At 52.9% G+C, this 21,882-nt stretch overlaps 1 protein-coding gene across 1 annotated transcript; it reads right to left on the reverse strand.

The window, feature by feature from the left end:
- Positions 1 to 510: 510 nt before the first annotated feature.
- Positions 511 to 21,437, reverse strand: LRRC32 (leucine rich repeat containing 32). The gene is made up of 3 exons (XM_074372691.1): positions 21,119 to 21,437; positions 16,330 to 16,420; positions 511 to 11,703 (listed from the first exon to the last, which is right to left on the reverse strand). Exons 2-3 carry the CDS (start codon positions 16,414 to 16,416, stop codon positions 9,799 to 9,801), a joined length of 1,992 nt encoding a protein of 663 aa, XP_074228792.1. The 5' UTR covers positions 16,417 to 16,420; positions 21,119 to 21,437; the 3' UTR covers positions 511 to 9,798.
- Positions 21,438 to 21,882: the final 445 nt, after the last annotated feature.

The raw sequence follows: 21,882 nt of genomic DNA on the forward strand, positions 1-21,882 counted from the left end.
GGGTCAGTTTAGGTGTGGTTGATGGCACTTTAGCTGCAGGGTCCTCACTTGCTCAGAACTTTTCACATGCCCAGGAGAAGAGTCTGGCAATTTTGTATTCATGATTTTGTCTTGTTTTTGTAAAAAGGGCCCTTTAAATTGTACAAGCTTCAGGTTCCACAAAAGCTGGATGTGCCCTTGGCTCTGATAAACATCCTCACAGTCAATTTTCTTTTGGCTACATCTTTATTTCCTTAGGATAAACTAGAAACAGAATTGCTGGGTTAAAGCAGATGCACATTTTTAAGATTCTTGAAACACGTTGTCAAATAGCCCTCCAGAAAAAGTGATCTAATTTACATCCCAACCCTGCCCTGGATGAGAATACCCAAGACTGTGGTGGTTTCTATGGGATTGTGTTTCCCTGTTATTGTGGCTCAGTTGTAGCTGCCATTAGCACCTTCTCCCAAAAGCAGGGGTTTTGACCTGAGATCCATGGGCTACAAGGGTAGAATTCTTGGGGCTGTGAACTTGGATAAGAAAAAATTACATCTTTATTTTCACCATTAGCCTCTAGCTGAAATGTAACAGCTTTTTCCATCATGAATGTAGGCCACCAATCCCTGTGGCATTACCAGTCCCTGTAACCCCAGCAGTCCCACCACCAACAGAAATCACGGATGTTTTTATGTCTTGTTACAGTTGTTGCAGATCTTGAAAAATACTGTTCATGCTTAACAGTGCTTCAAAATTATGGTAATTATCAGACCTGCCACTAGGTCTTGTTATTTAAAACGTGTCAGTAAAGAAAACATGAATTACTCAATTACAAATATTTTTTGATATTTTGAAAAATGCATCCAGGAGAATTGATTTCCTTTGTAACCATGTGTATTTTTCATTTTATGAATTTAAAAACCTTATTCTGAGAAGGGGTCCAGAAGCTTATCAGACTGCCAAAGGGTTCATGCAAGGTCAAAAGGTTCAATCAAGGTCAGAACCCTTTCTATAGGGGACTCTTGATTCACATGTCCTTGAAACTTGTGCATGATACAAAAGAAAGGAATTAAACTTTGATGATCGCTGCCTGGAGCCAGGCTCTATGTAAGGGTGGCCTCCTGACTTTGAGGAGCTCAGTCTGGGTGGGAGATGCAATTTCACAACTCCTGCCACTCACTGTCCTGTGGGGTGGGGGCCCAGGTTCTCAGATTTTTCCAGGATTTTAAGAAAATCAGAAGTCCAGATTTTCACATGTTCTGATATAAAACAACTTTTTCAATTTTTAAATGTTGGCAACCAATCCAGATTTTTATAAATCACTGTGTGGGCCAAATAAAGCATGTCTGAGGGCTAAATCTGGCCCACAGGCCACTAGTTTACAACCTTTGCTCCAGGAGAAGAACAGAATTCTAGTTAGGGTGGAACAAATTTATTCTGTGGAACAAAGCAGCAGGGATTCTGAGCCTCCCACCACTCTGCTTCTGCAAACCAGAGAGACAGGGAATTGGAGCTCAGGTCTTGGGAAGAGAAGACATGAGAGAAGAAGCCTGGTGGTGGGCAGTGGAGGGGTGGGGCATGGGGATGTGGGGAGGCCCTGCAACCTGGCTGTAGGCTAGTTGGAGGCCTGGCTGGAGGCAGATGCTACCATGGTGAGGCCATCAAGGGAGCTATGGGAACAATGAGGACAATTAAATGGTTGTTTACCCAGAAAACCCAAGAGCCTCTAACAGAGAAATAAAAACCAAAAACAAATGCAAAAACAAAACAAACTTCCCCCAAAAATCCTATTTGAATTAAGAAAAATTGATGAGGTTATTAGATACAAGATAAATATACAAAAACTAATTATATATTTTGAAAATAAACACATAAAAATGAAAATAGAAAAACTATTCCATTTATAATCTTGACAAAAAGTCCAAAATACTTAGGATAGATTGAACAAGAAAACGATAAGGCCCATATTAAGAAAGCTATGCAACTTTGTAGAAGAACTGAACACAAGATCTGAAAAAATGAGAAGACATACCATGCTCCTGGATGGGAAGACTTAATATCGTAGCTGTGTCAAAACTCCCCAGGTCAGTCCCAAACAGAGTGAAATGTTTAAATGGAAGAGTAAATGCCTGAAAATAGCCCCAAAGTTATAGAAAATAATAACAGTGCAAAAGGATTTGCTTTGTTTGCATCAAACTCCAAAAGCGATCAATGGAGTATTAGTATAGAAGTGAGAAATAAATCAGTGAAATATACAGAACAAAAAATCCAGAAATGGATACCAAATATATGCCAGAAGTTAGTATTCGACAGAGTGAACTTTTGATTATTTTGTAAATGATGCTGGCACAACTAAAGTCCATCTGGAAGAAAATAAAATATTTCATCTACATAATAAGTTTAGATTATTTAAAGATTTAAATGTTAAAAAGAAAACAAGGGGGAAAAGAAGAAATTTTAGGAGACTTATATGAGCAATCCAAGTGAAACAATCAAACTGAGAAGCTATGAAGGAAAATTGAGGCCTTGAAAAGCATTGTAGAAGATATATAACCAGAGTCAACAGACTGATGAGAGATTTGTAAAACATCAATTATAAAAATGCTAGGTAAAGTTAAAAACTGCATGCATAATGAGGCTTAATAAATTGACAAGGAAAAGATAACGCAACGGGAAAATGGGCATAGGATGAAAATGGGCAATTCATGAAAGAGTCAATCCGAACAGCCAACAAACAAAGGAAAAGCTGCTCAGATTCAGCAGTAGGGAAATGCATTTTAAAGTAACAATGCGAGACCACTTTATATCTGCTGCTACTACTTGCTTTTCTGGCAGAAAGTATAGGAATAGATTACCTCATAAGTTGTTTGTGGAACTACGATAAATTATTGCCGTTTTGAAAAGTGAGTTTTATTAAAATTACGTTTTTAATATATATGTATATATTTATCCACTGATGTAGCATCTCACTGGTAAGTTCTTATGTGACAGAAATACAACTCCCAGAGACTCTGGGCATATGAACAAGGATGATTTTGTAGCATGTTTACAGTTGCAAGAAAAGATGATGAACTGAATGTCCACCAATTGGTGAATGGCTGAATAAATTATGGATATTCACACTATGGAATATTATGTACAGTCAAAAATGAGTCAGAGCTACCTCTGTTTGGTGGGGTTTCTTTGAAGTATTGTTGAATAAAAAAAAAGCAAGATGCAGGAAAATGTATGGTCCCATTTTTATAAAACAATGATACATGCAGAAGTGTATTTGCATATAATTTAAATGTGTTTGTCGATGATTATTACTTGATTATGGAGAAAACATACAGAAGGTTAGGCAGGAGGATGTTAATGTTTCCTAGGGTGAGAGAGGAGAATTGGTGCAAGCTGATGTGGGTGGCACAGGAATGACGGAGGGAGCCAAGCCCATCCAACCCTTCTTCCCCCAAATTTTAAAGCAGGGGCCTTTGGAACTGGACTCTCTTACCTGTAGCCTAGCCAGCCTCCCACCCCCACAATGGGGCTTGACTCCTGGGACCACTCCCTTGGCATTCCTCCCACCACCCCATATGTGATCTTCCATGTTTTCCTCCATAATTCCAGAATGGGACAGCCAAGGCACTGAAGGAGAGGAAAGGCCTGGAGGGTCCCAGTGGAGGGAGACTTTTCAGTGCATGAAAATGGACCTTCGGGTCTCAAGTATAGATCCTGCTCTCCCCAGGCATTTAGGCAAATTCATGGGAGTGAGGGGAAGAGGCTAGAAGTCATACCAATTCACTTCCATCAACCTAAGTCCTTCAGTCTCAGCTTACAGATTCCATCCTCAGAGACGACTTCTCTAAGTCTGCCCATTTCAATTACATCTCCCTATTATTTCCTGTCATAGTACTCATCACAATTTGCCATCTTGTTTTTGTGTGTTTGTATATGTGTGTGTGTGTGTGTGTGTTTAATGCCTATTTTTCCCCCCGCGACCCTGCCCCCCAAAAGTCAGCACCACAAGAGGAGGGAGTTTGTAAGTATAGCACCTAGCATGGTATGTCGCAGGGACTTAAGAAATACCAGTTGAATTCAACAATTTACTACTTACTCTCTTTTTCATTGACTCACTCTTTTCTTCATTCCTTGATTCATTTCTACCCTTATTCATTCCAGAAACATGTGCTATTGGCCAATGACTTTTCCCCTGATCTGAGTCTTCTACTTTCTAGGGTGGCTTTTGGGGGGAGACATGGTGGTGGGAACATGATTGCAGAATTCCGGGAATGCATCCACAACTTGGGAGAGCTGGTGAGTCCGAAGCTCTCCAGGGAAGGAGGGAAGTTTCCAGAAGGCTAGAGAGTCAGAGAGGAAGGTGCTGAAGGATCAGAGAGGATGAAGTTGGGAGCAATAGGATGGAGGCTGGGCATAGGAAGACTCCTCTCTGCCCTCCTCCCTACCCCCATCCCCGCCCCTACAAGGCCCGCATCTTCCCACTGCCCAGCTTTTGCTCCGGCTGTTTGCTCTGCCTGGAAGAGGCTCTCCCCATGCTGAAATCCTACCCTTCCTTGCAGGGCCAGCCCAGATGTCCTCGAAGTCTCCCCTCACTCCTCCAGCTGGAAGGGCCGCTCCCTGCTGCAAACAAACTCCCAGAGCACAACGTCTGGACCTCCCTCGTGGTGCTGACCACTTCCTGCTTGCTCTGCGGTGCCTCCACCCAATAGGCATAGGCTCTGTCTGCCAGTTCCAAGGGATCCCATGGGGTCCAGGACCCAGCACCCCCAGATGCCCAAACCACTCTGGCTTAACGTGAACAGCACTGTGTGTTTGGCAGTGGGGGAGTGATTATGATCCCATTTTATGGATGGGGAAATGGAGGCACAGACAAGTGGTGCGACTTGCCCTTGCCCTTGCCCCCAGAGCAAAGCAGCAGCATGGCCTAGACCCAGCCCTGCCTTTCTGGCCCCAGAGGCAGGGCTCTTTCCAGGGCAGCTTGCTGGGAGGTGGGAGTAGGGTGGGGTGGGGTGGGAGCTGGGTCCTGAGAACCAGCAGACCAGAGAGATTTGGAGTTCGGACGGCCAAGTTCAGGGAAAGCACAGCTGGGGAGGAGCCAAGGTATTTATTATGCTTGGTCTCCGGCTCCAAACAGAGCTGATGGATGGAGCTGCTCCAGTTCCTATAAACAGCTCGAGCCTCCCTCCCCTCCACCCCTGTGTTCTCAGCACCACAGCCCCAACTGCTCCCAGTGAGAAGGGGGTGGGGGATAGATGATCAAGGGAGGGAGGGAGAGAAGAAGAGAAGAGTGTGTGGTGGGGGGGCAGGGAGGGGATGCAGAAGATAAGCCAGGGTTCTAGAGGCAAGAGGAACTGAAGGGAAGAGAGTGGTGATAATGAGGGTCTGCCTGAGAAGTCTGCCACCCACTCTTGGTCTTACTGCTGATCTTAATCCCACAAGCACTTAGGTCCTGGAGGGCAGGGCCATCCATTCAGGAAACCGTTTATGAACTTGCCTCTGTGTTGGCTCACGGGCCTGGGAGACAGAAAGTGCTCCCGCCCTGGAGGCCCATCAGGCAGACATCCTGATGTTGTGGCCCAGGGCTGCCAGCAGCTGGAGGACAAAAATCAGGGCAGTCCTCCTGGAGGAGGTGATGTGGGCAGGGCTTAAAAAGGAGTGTGGCTGGTGGGTCAGGATGGGTGAGATATTCCAAGTGGAGGAGGTGGGAGAGAGCCTGGAGTTGGGAGGGTCAGGAGGCAGTGATGCCTAATGGTTAAGAGCCCTGACTCCAGAGAGGAGTGGGGCAAACCTAGTTCAGGTCTTGGCTCTGGCACTTTACAGCTGTGGGAACTGAAGTCTCAGTTTCTCTAAAATGAGGATGATAATAACAGAAAGCCCTTCAAAGAGTATCAGAATTATATCTGACCATGTACATCAAGTGCTCAGTGCAGGGCCTACCCAGAAAGTGCTCAGTAATGGTCAGCTCTGAATAAGAAGTGGGAGGCGGTCAGAGAGAGGTGCAGATGGAGGGCCATGGGGACCCGGACTTGCAGGGCCTTGTGAGCTGCCAAATGACAGGGGCACAGAAAGAGGATGGTGGATCCTGGGCCTGGTGGGGGGGGGGTGCTAGCACAGGGGACTGAGAGGGTGAAGTGCTGGTGTGCCGTGGGTGCTGGCTTCCTCCCCTCCTGCCCGGCCCGGCTCCTGCTGGGCCCTGTGGCTCATGGAGCACCATGACAGCTCACTGAACCCAGTGAGCCAGGGACCCAGGCACTGCCGTCTGTCTGTGCTAGAGGGTGGGCGAGGGCCTCCTCCCCCCCTGGAACTTGCCGGATGCTTGGATGACCCAGATGGCAGCTGTGTCTACATTGGGCTAAAAACAGGAATTTCTGCCTTGCTGGGGGTCTTGGCCAAGTGAGTAAACGCCCCTGTTTGCCAGGAAAAGGGGTCAGGGTGGGCTCCCGGCTGGGTCGGAGGCCCACAGAACCCCGGGCTGAGCTCAGCCCATACTACTGCCTTGCCTTAGGCCTTCACAGAGCACCTACTGTGTGCCAAGGCATTGAGTCACATACCCTGTGGCCCGCCAGCCCCATCCATGAAACAGGCATTTAAAATTTAGCTGGGAGCAGGAACCTGGTGGTGAGAGGTCACAGCCCAGAGGAGAAGCTGGGCTGGAGAAATCTCCAGGATACTTGGGGGCTGCGGAGGCAGAGCTGGAACTCCTGGGAGAGGAGTTTGGCACGTGCAAAGGGGGCAGTGTCTGTGTGTCAGGCAGCTGAGAAGGGGAGATGGCGCCACATAAGCACCAGCACAAGGGGTTGCAAAGTTGGGGTTAGGGGGTGGGGGGGCCGGGGAGGGCCACTCCCCGCCTTCTAGACTCTTCCTCAGAGCCCCTCGCCTGTCTCCCACCCCCACCCCCGGTGAAGTGGCTCTTGGTCCCTCCCTCAGACCCCACAGCCTACACCCTCACCCTCCAACTCCCTTCCAGGAATCAAGAACGTTCTTCTGGCCCCTCCTGGTTTTTCAAAGTTCAACCTTGAACTGCAGCCTGGCTGCTCGCTCTCAATCCTCCAGCCCCTGGAGACCTTCAGCCCTCTATCTGGGGAGGCTGCTGGGTGTCAGGGTAGCAGGGGCTGGACGTTCAGGAGGGACTGGGGCTGGAGACAGAGATGTGGGCATCGTCAGAGCAATGGGGTGGTGACAGCAACGAGGGTTATGACATTCCTGAGGGAAGGGTCCTAGTGATCACCAGAGGCCTTGAGGAGGGTAAGCACACAGTGGAGCCTGAAAAGGAGTGGGCTGAGAGGAAGGCATCCAGGGTCCCTCCAGCAAGGGAGGGAGAGACAGCACTGCCTCTGAGATGGGACAGAGCGGGGAGCATAGAGAAAAGTGTGAGGACAGAGCTGCAGAGGAGGGAAGGGCGAGAACATGTTCCTGCTGGAAGCCACCATTTTCTCAGTGGTGGGTGGGGAGCAGGGTTTGTTGAGTGTGAGGGGACAGAGGTGTGCCATCTCCCACACAACAGTCCTCAGCCTGTATCCCCAGGGGTTTGCTTCAAAGACTGGAAGGGAAGCAGAGGAGAGCAGGGTTCAAGTGAATGCAATGATGCCTATTACCGGCAGCAAGGAGGAGGCTGGCTGGCTGCGTTGTTTCTCCAAAATTATTTTTTAATACATTCATGTGGGTTATATAAAGAGCTGATCCCGAGGCCTGGGCTGTGGCCTGGCTCCTGGGAGGTGACAGCAGCATTGTGTAGTGTTTTCAAAGATCAGGCATGAAGGCACCCACATCTTGCCCTCCAGGCCTGAGGAAGAGTGTTTGTGTACAGTGAGCACCTGTGGTCACGATCCCAAACAGGACTGACCCACCCAGCTGCCCCACATGCCACCAGGGCCACCGGCTGGGGCCAGGCCACCAGGTTCTAGCCCTGACTGTGCCATTGACTCCCTGAGTCCTTGACCCTCTCAGGGCCTCAGTTTTCTCATCTGTCAAATGGGGTGGGGAGATGGGCATTTTTATCATTTCACACTTTACCGAGCACCATTGAGAGCCTGACTGTGAGCCAAGCACAGGTAAGAGGGTGAAGACAGCACACATGGTCCCAGGCTGATCCCACAGCTCCTTTCTTCCCGGACAGCCCATGATTCTCTGGCTATGAGAGACAGGGCGTTATATCTTGATGGGATTTTTTACCCATTTTTCTAGGAGAAAAAAATCCCTACATGATGAGGACCGCAAAGAGAGTTTGGAACCAGTGTTATCTTGTGATATGACAGCTGAGACAGAAGGGAACCACTCAGTTCCAGCCTCCATTCCCCACCTCCATTCCCCACCTCCACCTGTCCTGCCCCCCCATCCCACCATGAGGCCCGAATCCACCTTTTTTCCCAAGCTCCGATGCTGACTTGTGCAGCTCTGAGCAAGTCCCATTCTCTCCTTAAGTCCCACTTTCTCTATATGTGCCATGGGAGGTTGGACTCAATGGTCTCAAACTCCAGGCTGTGCTCAATGGAGGGAGAGGGAAGGAAGGAATGCAAGAGAGAGAAGGGAAAAAGGAGAGTCCACCCAGTCTGCAAAGGAGGGAATAAAGGAAACTGAGGCAGAGAAGGAGGAGAGGTCTGCGGCTGCCCGTCTTCCCTCCGCCCACCTAGGAGAGCGGAGAGAGAGGAGCGGGTGGGCAGGCACAGCCCAGGAAGTTCCCAGGCCCCGTTCTGGCCATGTGGGATCACTTCCTGCCCACCCAACAGCCTGCAGTCCCTGCAGTGGCCAAGCTCATGCCCTGGACTCAAGAGGGTGTGAGTCTGAACCTCAGTTCTGGGATTTCTTAGCTGAGGGGGTTGGTCCCTGGAGGGAGACTTTTGGAGCCTCTTCTGAAAGTGGAATAAATACCAATCTCAGAGGGTTGTCATAAAGAGGCAGACACAGGCTTGGGTTTGTTACTGCTGCCAAGCCTGGAGCAAAATAGAACCAGATACCTAAGGTTCTAACTCCTGGCTCACCAGCCACGATGGTGCTGGGATGAAATCGGGGGCCTGGGCAGGGAGTGAGGGGCTAGGGCAGTATCTGGGCCAGTGTGTGCAACACGGGAGTGCCAGTTAGGGGAAGAGCCTGTCCAGAGCAAGAAAGGGAATGGTTCAGCCCTGGGCTGGCACCCAGGGAGACAGCCTCTTCACCAGGCCCTGCTGGAGCCAGCACAGCCCGCCTAATAGCGCTGGATGCAAGACGTACTCCAGTGGCTCCAGTTCTCTTCCGGTCACAAGCTCTTTATGTTCCAGAGAAGCTGAAAGTCATTATCAGAAGCTGTGACAAATAGTCTGCTTGGAAATGTCTCAGACAAATCCTCTCAGTTTAGCCCCTCCCTTGCCCTGACCGGGCTAGGGCAGGACCATCCACACTCAGTCAGCTTTGGCTGCAGGGCTTTAGAGCCCAGGCTTCCACACTCTGTGCGGTCACGGCACATTCGGTGACCACCTCCCCACCCAGACCAAGAGATGCTGAGGGCAGGGATGTGTCTTATTTCCTGGCATCCCCAGTGCCCAGGGCAGGGGCAGAACAAAACAGATGCCTGGTGAAGATTTGTGGATCCATGGGTCAACCTCACACTCCTAAAACTGCACAACTTCCGGCTTCCACAGCTGCACCACACGTGCAGCCGGGGAAGCAGGTTGCCTATTGGTACAGCAGGGTGCAGGAAAAGAAACCCTGGGCTGGGAGTTAGACACCAGGGTTCTCAGACCCTGGCTCAAATGTGTGACCTTGGATCAGTCCCCACCCCTCTCTGTGCCTCCGGCTCCCTCATGACCTAAAAGGGCCTCCCGGCTAAGCTGGTCTGCAGCCCCAGCCTCCCTAGGCTTTGTACTGTTGGTTGAACTTCTGCCGGCGGACACAGCAGCAGGTGGCCAGCGTGGCGAGAAGGATGGCAGACACCACGGCGAAGGTGAGGATGATGATGAGGTTGACGTTCTTGAGCCCCCCCTTCTCACAGTCCTCGGGACGCACGTGGCTCAGGGACACCTCCTCCTGGGAGCCAAAGCGGCAGATCAGGTCCTGGGTGGCGTCCACGTCCACACGGCCCTGGTGCAGCTGGGCTGCCAGCCAGCCGTTGCCACAGCAGCTGAGTGGATTGCCCTGCAAGTAGAGGCGCCGGAGGCTGGTCTCCAGGCCGCCCATGGCACTGCCTGGCAGGAGGCTAAAGCTGTTGTTCCTCAGGTCCAGCACCTCCAGGGACACGGCCTGCGTCCAGGCAGGCAGGCGGCTCAGGCGGTTCTCGGCCAGATTGAGCCGCTTGAGGCAACTGAAGCAGGGCAGGTCCACCTGCAGGACTGCCAGCCCATTGCCCTGCAGGGCCAGAACCTCCAAGGAGCCCTCCAGGCCCGCCAAGGCCCCCATGGCCACATCCAGCCCGGGGTTGGCAGAGAGGTCCAGCTCAGTAAGTGGCGTGTGGAGGAAGGCCCCTGCCCGGAGTGTCTCCATCTCGTTGTCCACCAGGTTCAGTATGCGGAGGGAGGAGAGGCCAGAGAAGGCCACACAGCCCAAGGGTCCGGGCTCACCTGGCCCCCCACAGGGGCTGAGCCGGTTCCCCTGCAGGTTGAGCCTCTGTAGGCTGGCCAGGCTGGCGAAGGTATACGCAGGCAGGTCCCGCAGGGCGTTGTCCTGTAGGAGAAGTGTCCGCAGAGAACCCAGGGCCCTGGTGCCCAGCTCCAGTGTCTCCAGCGCATTGTGGCTGACGTCCAGGAGCACCAGGCAGGGCAGGGAGCCCGTGTGCCGGGCCTCAAAGGCCCGCAAGCAGTTTCGGCTGAGGTTCAGGAAGCGCAGGGAGGTCAGGTGCTCAAGAAAGCCCTCAGGGACAAGCTCAATCTCATTGTGGCTCAAATCCAGATTAAGGAGCTGGGAGAGGGGCTGGGTGCTGGCGTTTCGGCTGGGGCTAGAGAATGGTAAGGCCGACCAGCCCTCGGAAGGAGCTTGGATGCTCTCGCCGCTGGGGGGCGGCTCCGCAGGCAGCCGGATGAGGTTGTTGGACACATTCAGGTAAATGAGTCTCGGGAGTGCGGCCAGGTCGGGGAAGTAGAGCAGTTTGTTCTCCCGCAAGTCGAGCCAGGCCAGCTGGTACTCAGCCTGGGGCTCCTGGGCCGTCTGAAAGGCCTCGATACTGTTGCAGCTCAGGTCAAGTACCTGCAGCTGCTGGAGGCTGAAGTCGGAGATGCAGGTGAGGGAGTTCCTGGAGAGATTGAGGTGCACCAGGTGGGGCAGGGCCTCGAAGGCGCCGTCCTCGATGTCCATCAGCACGTTGCTGTGAAGGTCCAGCCGCTCGAGCGCGGGCGTGCCCCAGAAGGTGTGGCGGGCCAGGCGTGTCAGGCTGTTCTCCGCCAGCGAGAGGGTGCGCAGGGCGGGTGCCTCCCCCAGCAGTCGCTCCACCAGGCCGCTGTACAAGCTGTTCCCAGACAGGTCCAGGGATGTCACATGCGGCAGGGAACCCAGACCTGCAGTGCTCAGTGCGGTGCCCACCGCCAGGCGGTTGTGGGCCAGGTTGAGGTGCTCCAGGTGGGGCAGGACCTGGAAGACCCCCGGCTGGAGGAAGCTGATCTCGTTGGCACTCAGGTCCAGGTGACGAAGCACCGTGTAGAAGCCCAGGGGTGAGGCCAGGATGCTCCGCAACTGGTTCCCAGATAGGTCTAGGACCTCGATGTCCCGAGGAAGCACTGAGGGGACCTGGAGCAGGCCAAGGCCCTGGCACAAGACCTCCTTGTCCACCTGGGGCCGGGGGAAGGGGGTAGAACAGCGGACATTAGTGGGTGCAGTAGGAGGTGGAACCAGACACGTGTCTTGAGGAAGGATAACTTCAGCCCCCACCAGGCCTGGAGAGGCCTCTCCTTTGTGCCCCAGCATGCTCGACGTTCCTCCATCCAGCGTGATCACCCCATGTTGGGGTGACCCCTACCCTGCTCTTGGTCCTGACTGTGGTACCCAGTACAGTGCTGGCAACAGGGAGGGACTCAAGGAAGCTTTGATGGGTGGACAGACAGAGAGATGACAACAGAAAAAACAAATGAACTAACAAAATACTCTGTACTGATGATTATCTCATTTTACAGGAAACTAAGCCATGTATCACCTAGAGTGACCCAGAGCCAGTGAGCAGCAGGGCCCAGCTGGGACCCAGGCCTCCTGGTTCCCAATTCCGAGTTCCTTTCATGGATGCAGAGAATTAAATTTACCTAGCTGGTGTCAGACTGGAAACTGCTTTAGGAAAAATGTTTCCAAGAGGGAAAAATGCTATTTGCACTCCAGTCCTCAGTTTTAATTTTGGCCTCCAACCCTCAGATCTCATTCAAGCCCTTACTCTATGGGGCAGAGCTCTGGGTCCCAGAGCCTGCCTTCCTCACTGATGCTCCCCAGATGTGACCTCCTTTCTGCTGCTGCTACCCACCCCCACCACTGTCAGTGGCTTCACCTCCTGTGGCCCAGTCCCAGTGGGCCCCTGGAGATGGGGGAGGAGGAGGGAGCGGAGAAAAAGATGACCAGAGTCCCTACACACTTTCTTTGATGACAAGACTGATTTTACTGTGTGAGCCCAGTCACTGTACAAGTCACTTTACGGCTCTGGATTCAGAAAGTAACTCAGCTCTCCCCAGTGCCCATTCAGCATTTCACATTTTATTTAGCATTTTCAGACCCATGGTCTCACTGGATCTTCACAGCAGCCTGCCCATCGAATATGATCATCCCTATTTAAGAAACCCACATTCAGAGAGGGTAGGGAAGGCCCCAGGATCACCCACCTGGTGAGGAGCAGAGCTGGCTTTTGAATCCCAGTCTTTTAATAATCAAAGGCCCGGCTCCTGTCCCTCTACCACATGTGCCTTCAGGGGCCAGAATTCTTTCCATGCAAATGCAGTCTCCCACTGCCTTTTCCGGCACAGCAGGAACCTCAGCCTTTCCCAGGGTCTGACTTCCATAACCACCCAGCTCAGGCCCACTCCTGCCCTGGCATCTCTGTCTCCACTGACCCCTTCTGACTCAACCACCAGCCAAATGCCTGGCAACTGCTCAAAAACTCCACTCTGACCATGCTGCCCTCAGCTTAAACCCTTTCAGGGAGAAGTCCAGGACCCTCAGCAGAGCTGAAGACTATTTGCAGCCTCTGCTGACCTGTCCCCCCTCCTCCCAACCCACTCCAGCCCAGCCACACGGAGTGACCACACCTGAACACTGCTCACTGTGCCCTCCCACACCACCTCTGGGCCTCCTCCTTGCTGTTCCCTGTGCTGGTTATGCCCTTCCCAACCAGTTCAGCATGGTGAACTCTGTGCTGAGCTCTAAGGTCTCCTCCAGCTGGGACACTTCCCTGATTGCCGGGCAGGTCAGGGCCCCCTCTGGGCTCTCACAGCCCCTGTGCTTCTTCTCTCATAGCTTTAGCCCCCTGAATTGTGACTGTCTGTGTGGGGACCTGCTAGACAGTGAGCTCAGGGCAAACAAGGATGGGATTGACTGAGTGGATGCCTCAGACCCTGCCCACAAAAAGAGCTCCATATATTTTTTTAATGAATGAGAGTCACAGACATCATCAACTTAGTAAAGGTCTGAGGGACTGGCCTAGTCACCCTTCTGAAAGAAAAGCAAAGCCCTAATTCAGACTAGAGTCAAAGACTGTGAGAGCAAAAAGGGTCCCGCCCACCTACCTCCCAGATGGAGAGCCAGAGCCTGAAGACAGTAATGAGCCACACAAGGTCACAGGGAGTCAGTGGCTGACTGACAGGGCAGAACACCAGTCCGGGTGTTCTCTGCCTGGCTTAGCTCTTGGCTTCCTCCCAAGAGCCCCAAGGTAAGGAGGAGGGAGGAGCCTACTGCCCTCCATCAGGCATGCATGACTCTTCCAACTCCACGCAGCACAGTGACTGGCCCTACTCAGAGGCCCGGGGATACCCCTGCAGTTGGGCACCTGTGCAAATTGGAATCCTACCCCGGCCATCTTTGCCACACCTGCCTGACCCCTTGCCCCTTCCTCCCTCACAACCTCTCTGCCAGATGGGGCCACTGGGCATAGCATCTCCATTCATATCCTCAGCTCCCTGGACTCTCCTGATTAAATGAAAGGAGCACAATGATGGTCACTACGTGGGGAGCACCAGCTCAAGTCAGGCTTGTGCCGTGGGCACAGATCCCTTGCCTCATTGAATCTTTCTGAGCATTATATACCCCACGGTACCCTCTAAGGAAACTTGAGGATCGGGGGTGGCCACCCCAAATCAGATGGTCAGAAGCTCAAAGCTACAATTGTGAATGCCTTTCCCTATTGGTGCTGGCCGAGTTCTGACCACCAGGCTCTCAGCTGCTCAAATGCCCAGGCTGATTCCTTCCACCCAGTAAATAATGCCAGCCACCATTTCCTGAGCATCTACTGTGTTGTGGGGGGTGTCTTATCCCCCATTCAAGTCCATACCCCGTTTCACCTCTGGATACTCAAAGGCTCCCTGGGGCACCAGGCACCAGCCCTCAACAGCTGAGCCAGGACACTAAGCTGACAAAGCCCAGGGCCTTGTCTTGCTTCCTGCCCAGGGCCCAGGACCCCTGTCACCGAGGCTCAGAGGGGGCTGCTGTGAGGCAGGGCTGCAACATCCAGTCTAGGAAGGAGCCTGAAGGCCAAGGCAGCTCTCAGAACCCCATTTGTAGGGCACCCACTGCTCCCTGAGCTCCGAGACCCCAGCATGAATGACTTATGTGGGGAGGGGTCTTGGGGGCATCAGCCCTCAGCCAAGTTCAGCGCTTCTCCTGTGGACCCCCTACCCAGCCTCTCTGGGATGCCAGGGTGCCACTGCTCAGCTTTTGTTTTGTTTTGTTTTAGGAGGGAAGAGGACTTTCCACCAACACCATTTGACCACCTGAACATAGAAGGGAAGCAGGGTAGGAAGGGTCGCTGGCAGTGGAGAACATGAGCCTGGGAGAGCGGGGCTCGAATCCTGCCTCTGTTACTTCCTATCAGTATGGCCCTTGTGGGTCACATCTCTTCCCTCAGTCTCACTTTCCTCAGATGAAAAGAGTAGTTCTGGGGAGATAAGACAAGAGAAACCACTTAGCCTGGTGCAGGCCCCTTGTGAGCCCTCAGCACGTGGCAATTTCTTTTTACTATTTTGAAAAGCATCACAACTGCTTCCACAGAAGTTCAGAAAGTGGGCTCCTGCCTGTTATCTCATTTGCCCCACATCCAAAGCTCACCCAGTTCCGCCTGCCTGTTAGCTGGCCCAAGCCCTTCACCTCTCTGAGCTTGTCGCCCCAGGTAGAACGTGGGGTTGCACTTGGTGACATCCGAGGCCTTTTCTGCCTGTTATCCTGGGTTCTGGGACTCTCAGAAGGGCTCTGAGGAGCAAGAAGTGAGTTGGCAACAGCAGGACACTGGAAACCGCAGGGAAGGGCTGCAGCGCCCTGGGTACCAGCACATTCAGCCTCCAAAAGCAGATGCCCATCCTGTGTCATGAGTTTCCAGTCCCAGGTCCAAGTGGGGCTGCTGGAGGGCCCGTCACTTCCCTAGCTAGTGCTCTTGCCTTGACCTCAGTGACTGCCCAGCTTTACAAGTGGATCTAGGTGGTCCATTTTCTCTGGACCCCACAAGGTCACAGTAACCTCACAGCTAGTCTTCCTGACTCCAGGCAGGAAAAATGAACAAAGTGAATCAAATGTGGTCATTGCCCTTGAGAAACTCTTGGTCTGGGAGCTGAGACAGACGTGGATCCATTCACCAACTACCCCATGTACTCAATGTTGAGATGGAGGGAAACTTAGGGCTGTGGGAACCCAGAAAAGGGAGCAAACAGAACTAGGTCAGCCTGGGAGGGGTCAGGAAAGGCTTCTTGGAAGAGGCAGCATTTGACCTGGGTAGTAATAAGTAAGAGGCATCACGGCAGGCATGTGGCAGACAGGCCCAAGTTAAGGAGCCCAGTTAGGGAAGGGGATTTGTCCTCAGGAGGGACCCAGTACAGAATACCCTTTCCCAGCTGCCCCTCTCCCCACCAAATTCCCAACACATACACATATACTTCATCACCCAGCTGGATCCACCGCCATGTAGGGGCAACTTGAGGGAATAGAGTCCAGTACTGGCCCTAGTTGAATGGCCTTGGACAAGTTACCTAACTTCTCCAAGCCTCAGTTTCCAATTCTATAAGGTAGGAATAATGGTACTTACCTGGCAGGGTTAATAGTAAACAAGGCACTTAAACATACTAGTAGGTACTCATCAAATGCAAGGTTTAAAGGCATTAAATGCATTCCCTTTCCTCTCCTGACCCCTCTGGCTTCTGGCTTCTGAGGCGGGGCAGTAGGACACCCTAGGGTTTGGGGAAACAGACAGGGAGATCTCCCTGCCTGGGCAAAGCTCCTTACCTTCTTACAGGGTACCTTGTCTCTGTGTTGGGAGGTAGCCAGGCCCAGGGTCAGCACGGCCAGGAGCAGCAGGATCTGGTGGCTCATGGCTCTGCAGAGGGCAGGAGGGAAGGGGAACACTAAGACCGCAGGCTCCTTCCCACCACTGGCCCCCACCACTCCCTCCTGTCTGCACCTGCCCACGGGGAACCTATACCACAGCTATAGTTGCACCAAAGGTGCCCTGAATGGGGAATCTTGTGAAGGGGGTGGGAAATGGGGCTGCAGCCCATCCCAAAGGGACCACCAGTGCCAGGCCAAGGAGCTAGACCATTACCCTGGACAAGAGTTTTGTCAGATTTGGGTTTCAGAAGACCCACCTAGTGGAAGACAGCCGGGAGGGGTTAGAGGGAGCAGAGGGACCCTAAGGGATGCCCTTGGCTAATCTCAGGGCTGGGGTGAGGTGGGGGAGCTAGACCTCCGACTCCATTTCTACCCAGGGCACAAGCAGGTCCCCCATCCTAGCTCTTCAACCCCCAAGTGGAATTTCTAAATCCCCCACCCCACAGCAGACTTTTATTTTGCCCTTTTTTCTTTTGATTTTCTGATTCTCAAGTCCTTGCCATTGTTTGAAGGCTGGGCCTGGAGCCTTGACAGGAAGCCCCACCGGAGGCCTGCCCTGCCCCCAGCACTGTGGCCGTGGACTTCCCCAGGAACAGGCTGCCAGGCCCTTAACTTTCACTGAAGCCACCGCCCACGCAGTGGGACACCCAGGCCTGCTGGGCCAGACCTTCTGTCAATGAGCAGCCGGGGTGAGGTTGAGGGGGACCACAAAGCTCTCAGCAGGGCCATATTCTACTGCTGCTAGGGGCTCATTCACTGAGAACCTGGGCCAAATGCTAGGAATACACAGCTCAATATATCATTTCATTCATTCACACCTCTACTGAATGCCTCCTGAGATCTGTTTCTGTGCTGGGAACTGGGGACAAAAATAAAGGCATAGAAGTGACCAGAATACATACAGAACATTAAAAAGGAGAGACACATAAAGCCATCCAAGATCACTGTACTCAGAGTCACCCACACTGGACTGCTTCCTCTATCTCCCCCACTTACCTGCTATGTGACTTTGTACAAGTCACTTCACCTCTCTGAGCCCCAGTTTCCTTTTCTGAGGTTAATGCCAACCTTGTCAAGTTTTGTTAAAGATCAAATGAGACATTCTATGAAAGTACCACTTGCCCTCATGATGCATCAGGCCCTCTTCTCAACACTTTATATGTATCAACTCATTTAATCCTTACAATAACCCAACAATCTGAGTCCATGATTACCATTCCCATTTTGCAGATAGGAAAACTGTGGCTCAGAGAAATCAAATAAGATGCCAAAGGTCACACAGCTAACAAGTGGCAGGCCCCGAAAGTCTGACTCCTAGGTCTCTGCCATTAATCTCTACACTATAAGATCTCCTGCAGGTGCTCAATAAATAAGCACTAAATTGTGACTCTGAGGGATGTTTTAGAAGAGGCATTTATAGGTCCTTTAAGGACTGAGTCTTCACTGTTAGAACCCATAAGTATCCTTGCTATGAATTTTAAACAAAGGTGGGTACTCTGAGGTCTTTCCTTGCAAAAAGGCCCCCCCAGGGGTGTCTTTCAAGCCCTGTCCCCTGGGTTCCCCCTGGGGCCGTGGGCCCTGCTGCACAGCTGTTCTCTTCTCACCTACGTTACAGGTTGGACTTTCACAGGAAATTTTGTTCTGCTGTTTAAAAAGCAGAACTTCACCACCCTTTTGAATGCTAGTGTACTCAGAATTGAGTGGAAACTCCTCAGTGGGGCCTTTGAGTCCCTTGGAAAGTGCACCCTGCCCAGCCAGCTCTTCTCTCCTGCTTCATTTCTCACTGTCCCCAATCCCAGTCTGGTTTCTGGAAGCCTCTCATTTCCTTCGGTTCTCTGAGCACTTTTTCACCGCCCCAAACCTTCACTTCCTCCCCTTTCTATTTGCTGAATACCTCCTCCGTCCTTTGGGTCTCAGCTTAGATGTGACCTCCTCCAAGAAGCCTTCTCTGGTTCTCCAAGCCTGGGCTATGTATTGGCCCCTCCTCCAGCACTGAATACGCTGTGGTTCCCTCCCCTTCACTCCTTCTCTCTAAGGGTCACTCCCTCCCTGGGGACCTGACCCCAGGGCCAAGGGGCTTCACTTCCCTCTGGGACCCATCTCACACTACCCAGCAGGCTGGGGAAGGCACTGAGAATTGACACAAGGTGTGTCGGTGACATAGTGACATCAGTGAGAGCAGTTGTTCTCCTGACTCTTCCTTCACCTCCCTGTCACAGTCTGTCCCTGCATCGGTAGGTTCTGTCTGCTCTCCCCCAAAAATGGACCCTGGACCTGCCTACCTCCCTCCTCCATCACTGCCACAGACTGAGGCACCACCCTGGGCCTCGATCCCAGCACCCTATTTCCACCCTGACCTTCTTTCAGTATGTCCTACACATAGCAGCCCGAGAGATGTCTTTAAATCATATATCTGATCATGATTCTCACTGCTTGCAAACCTCCCATAAAATCTGGCTTTATACAATCTCTTTTCTGACTCCATCTACCATTTGCCCTTCCCTCACCAAATTCTAGCTTTCTTGCCACTCCTCAAACACAGCAAGTGCATTCCTGCCTCAGGGCCTTGGCCCTTGCTGCTCCATCTACCTGGAATGCTCTTCCCCAGACCTGCACATGTTTTATTGTTTTCCTCTCAATGACCATATGATAGTTTATTTCTTATTCTACGAGAACAGTGGTCTATTTAGTGGTGCTCACAAAAGATCTATTGAACAAACAACAAAGCGAGGGAGAAAGTAGAAGTCCATTGCAAAGGGCTGAGTGGTGAGTGCTAGGTGAGGATAAGGAAGGACCTGGATGAGTTCTTAACTGCTGCCCAAAGGGACCTTCGTTTCTCCCTCCTCTGCCTGCCAAATCCCACCCTACCCGCAAGGTGGGCATCTGAGCATCAGGCAGGGACCCTCCCTGCAGCACATGGAATCCTGCCCTGACATCTGGCACCAAGGAGCCCCTCAGCTGTGGACACCCTTAAGCAGTGCTCAAGACATAGTGTGTAGAATTTGAGGGCTACTTGCTCTCAAGAGGGAGGACTGGGATCACTTAGACCCAGGCTCACATCTAGACTCTACTGCTCACCAGTGCTGCTCGCTAGGGCAAGTCCCTTAAACTTCCAGTGCCTCAGCGTCCCACCTATAGGGCAGGTAGCCTGGTTCCTGTTTTGCCACTATCTGCCCCCAACCATTGTGATGATCAAGCTGAGAATGGCTGTGAAAGTGCCCTGGATACATATTATCTTTCCCAGTTGGGACAAACCTGTAGGGCTGAGCAGCCCAAGTGAGGCATGCTGAAGAGGATGCCCCCAGGCCTGCAGCCTAGGCAAGAGGAGGCAGAAGACATCTCAGGACTCTGATTGGGATGAGAAGTGCCAAAGAATATCCGTGTGTGTGTGTGTGTGTGTGTGTGTGTGTGTGTGTGTGTGTGTGTGAGAGAGAGAGAGAGAGAGAGAGAGAGAGAGAGAGAGAGAGAGAGAGAGAAAGAGAAGTGGGGTGGGGAGTAATGCCTTCTACCATAATAAGCCCATCCCTACTGTTTAAGGATGTTAGATGTTCTAAGCACTTTACCTATACCTTTGCATTTAATTCTTACAACAACCGAGTGAAGTAGTTACTATAATTTCCATTTTACAAATGAAAAACTGAGGCTCAGAAAGGTGAAGTGACTTACGCCAGTTAATTTAACCCAGCTGCTAAGTGTTTTGGGATTTAGCCCCGGTCTGTATGGTCCCAAATGCTGTGTTTTCTCCAGCAGGTGCTGAGCTGCCTGCCCCGTATAGAACTTGCCTGTGAGGAAAACGAGGCTCAGAGAGGTGACCTACCCAAAGTCACACAGGCAGTAAACAGCAGAGTCAGGATCAGAATCCAATCTGTCTGCCTCCAAAGCAAGCTTTTCCCTTTTCCACTACAACAGGCCAAGATCTCCCTTTCTGACCCCCTCCAACGACCCCTCAACTCCAACACACACACAAGCACACAGGCTCACAGCTATGGGCTCTGGGATGCTCCTCTCCCTCCTCTCTGCCCGGATCACTAGCAGAGCCCGGTCCTGGGAGAGCGGCTGTGGACGTTCCCATCGAGCAGAGTGAATCACTAAGGGCAAGCCCCATTCTGGAGACATGTGCATCCCACGGGGGAATTAGACCTTAACCCAAAGGAATGTGACTGTGATGGCGGAATTTCAGGCAGCTGAGGTTGGGGGTGGGGGTCATTTTTTACCACCCATAAAGAAGGCTGACTGAGGAGCCCCTTGGAGAGAGGTGGGTGCTATCACCACCCCCAGAGACAGGCAAGCTATCTGGCGCGGTGGAATGGGAAGACCCACGCCTGGCCAGGGTCAGAGGGTGACAGATCAGGATTCAAATCCTGATCTGCCCTTGACTAGCGGCGTACTCCCTGGGCAAGTGCCGGCCTTTCTGCGCTGGTTTTCCCATCTGTCAAATGGGAACGCCGGCCTCGCCCTTCATGGGAAAGATCCGCGGACCTAGGAGCCTTGGAGACCTCTAAGGCCGAGGGAGGGTCAACCCCGGCTCCACGCGCAAGGCAGGGGGCGGAGGCGGGAGGGGACTGCTGAGGATCAGCGTCTCGAGGGTCTAGCCCTAGCTCAGCTCCGCGCCGGGTGCTCGAGAGGAGCGCGGGACCGCCGGTTCCCCGAGGGGGCCGGCCAGCCTCGCCCGCTGGGCGGCTCCTACCTGGCTCAGCGCGGCCGCCGCTCCTCTCCCAGGCAGCCCCGGCACATTTTGCGCAGACCTGCCCCCCTGGTCGCACCCAGCGCCAGACCCCGGGGTCACGGCCCGAGGAGGCGCACGGCCGCTCCACCGCCCCACGGGAGCCCGACCCGCGAGGGGGCGGCTTGGCCTCCAATTTAAATACCTCTCCCGCCGACCCGCCCCACCACGCCCCCCCTCCGCCCAGCCGCGGGGTCCTAGCGCCCGGTCGGCGCGCCCCCGCGTGACTCGGTTTATCCGGAACCTGCAAGGGGGTGAAGCATTTTCTTGACGCGGAAACCCGGGCTGGGAAGGGGCGGGTCGAAGAGGGTGGGATGAATGGGCCGAGAGCGAGAGGCGTCGCTAAGGAAGCGCTTTACTAGCGTGGCCTCCTTGGGCCGCCGCACGTGCAGATCGTGGCCCCGCAGGGTCCGGAGGGGCGGGTGGCTCTAGGAGCCGCAGGTTCGCAGAGGAAATCCGGCCTGGCCCCGATTTCCCCCGTTGTCGGCGCCGCGGCACTTAGCGGGTGGCAAACAGGAGGGGTGACGAACGGCAAGGCTGAACCGGGAAGGAAATGACCCTTCCCTGGCCCTGAGGTGACCACAGAGGGGGTTCCCCATACCGCAGCCATCCCCTCTGACAATTCTAGGCAGTTCACGTCCCCTCTCTGGATTTTGCTCTAGTGACCAGACCGCCCTCCTCCTCCATCATCTCCTGGACACTGAAGCAGCCCTGTGAAACAATACCAT

This window comes from Camelus bactrianus, chromosome 10, assembly GCF_048773025.1.
Source record: "Camelus bactrianus isolate YW-2024 breed Bactrian camel chromosome 10, ASM4877302v1, whole genome shotgun sequence".
NCBI classification, from domain to species: Eukaryota; Metazoa; Chordata; class Mammalia; order Artiodactyla; family Camelidae; genus Camelus; species Camelus bactrianus.

Excerpts from the sequence above, each read along its gene's own strand:
- LRRC32 (XM_074372691.1), bottom strand. The coding sequence starts at position 16,416 with ATGAGCCACCAGATCCTGCTGCTCCTGGCCGTGCTGACCCTGGGCCTG. Across the intron at positions 11,704-16,329 it reads ACAAGGTACCCTGTAAGAAG|GTGGACAAGGAGGTCTTGTG; the intron begins GTAAGGAGCTTT and ends CCCCGGCCCCAG.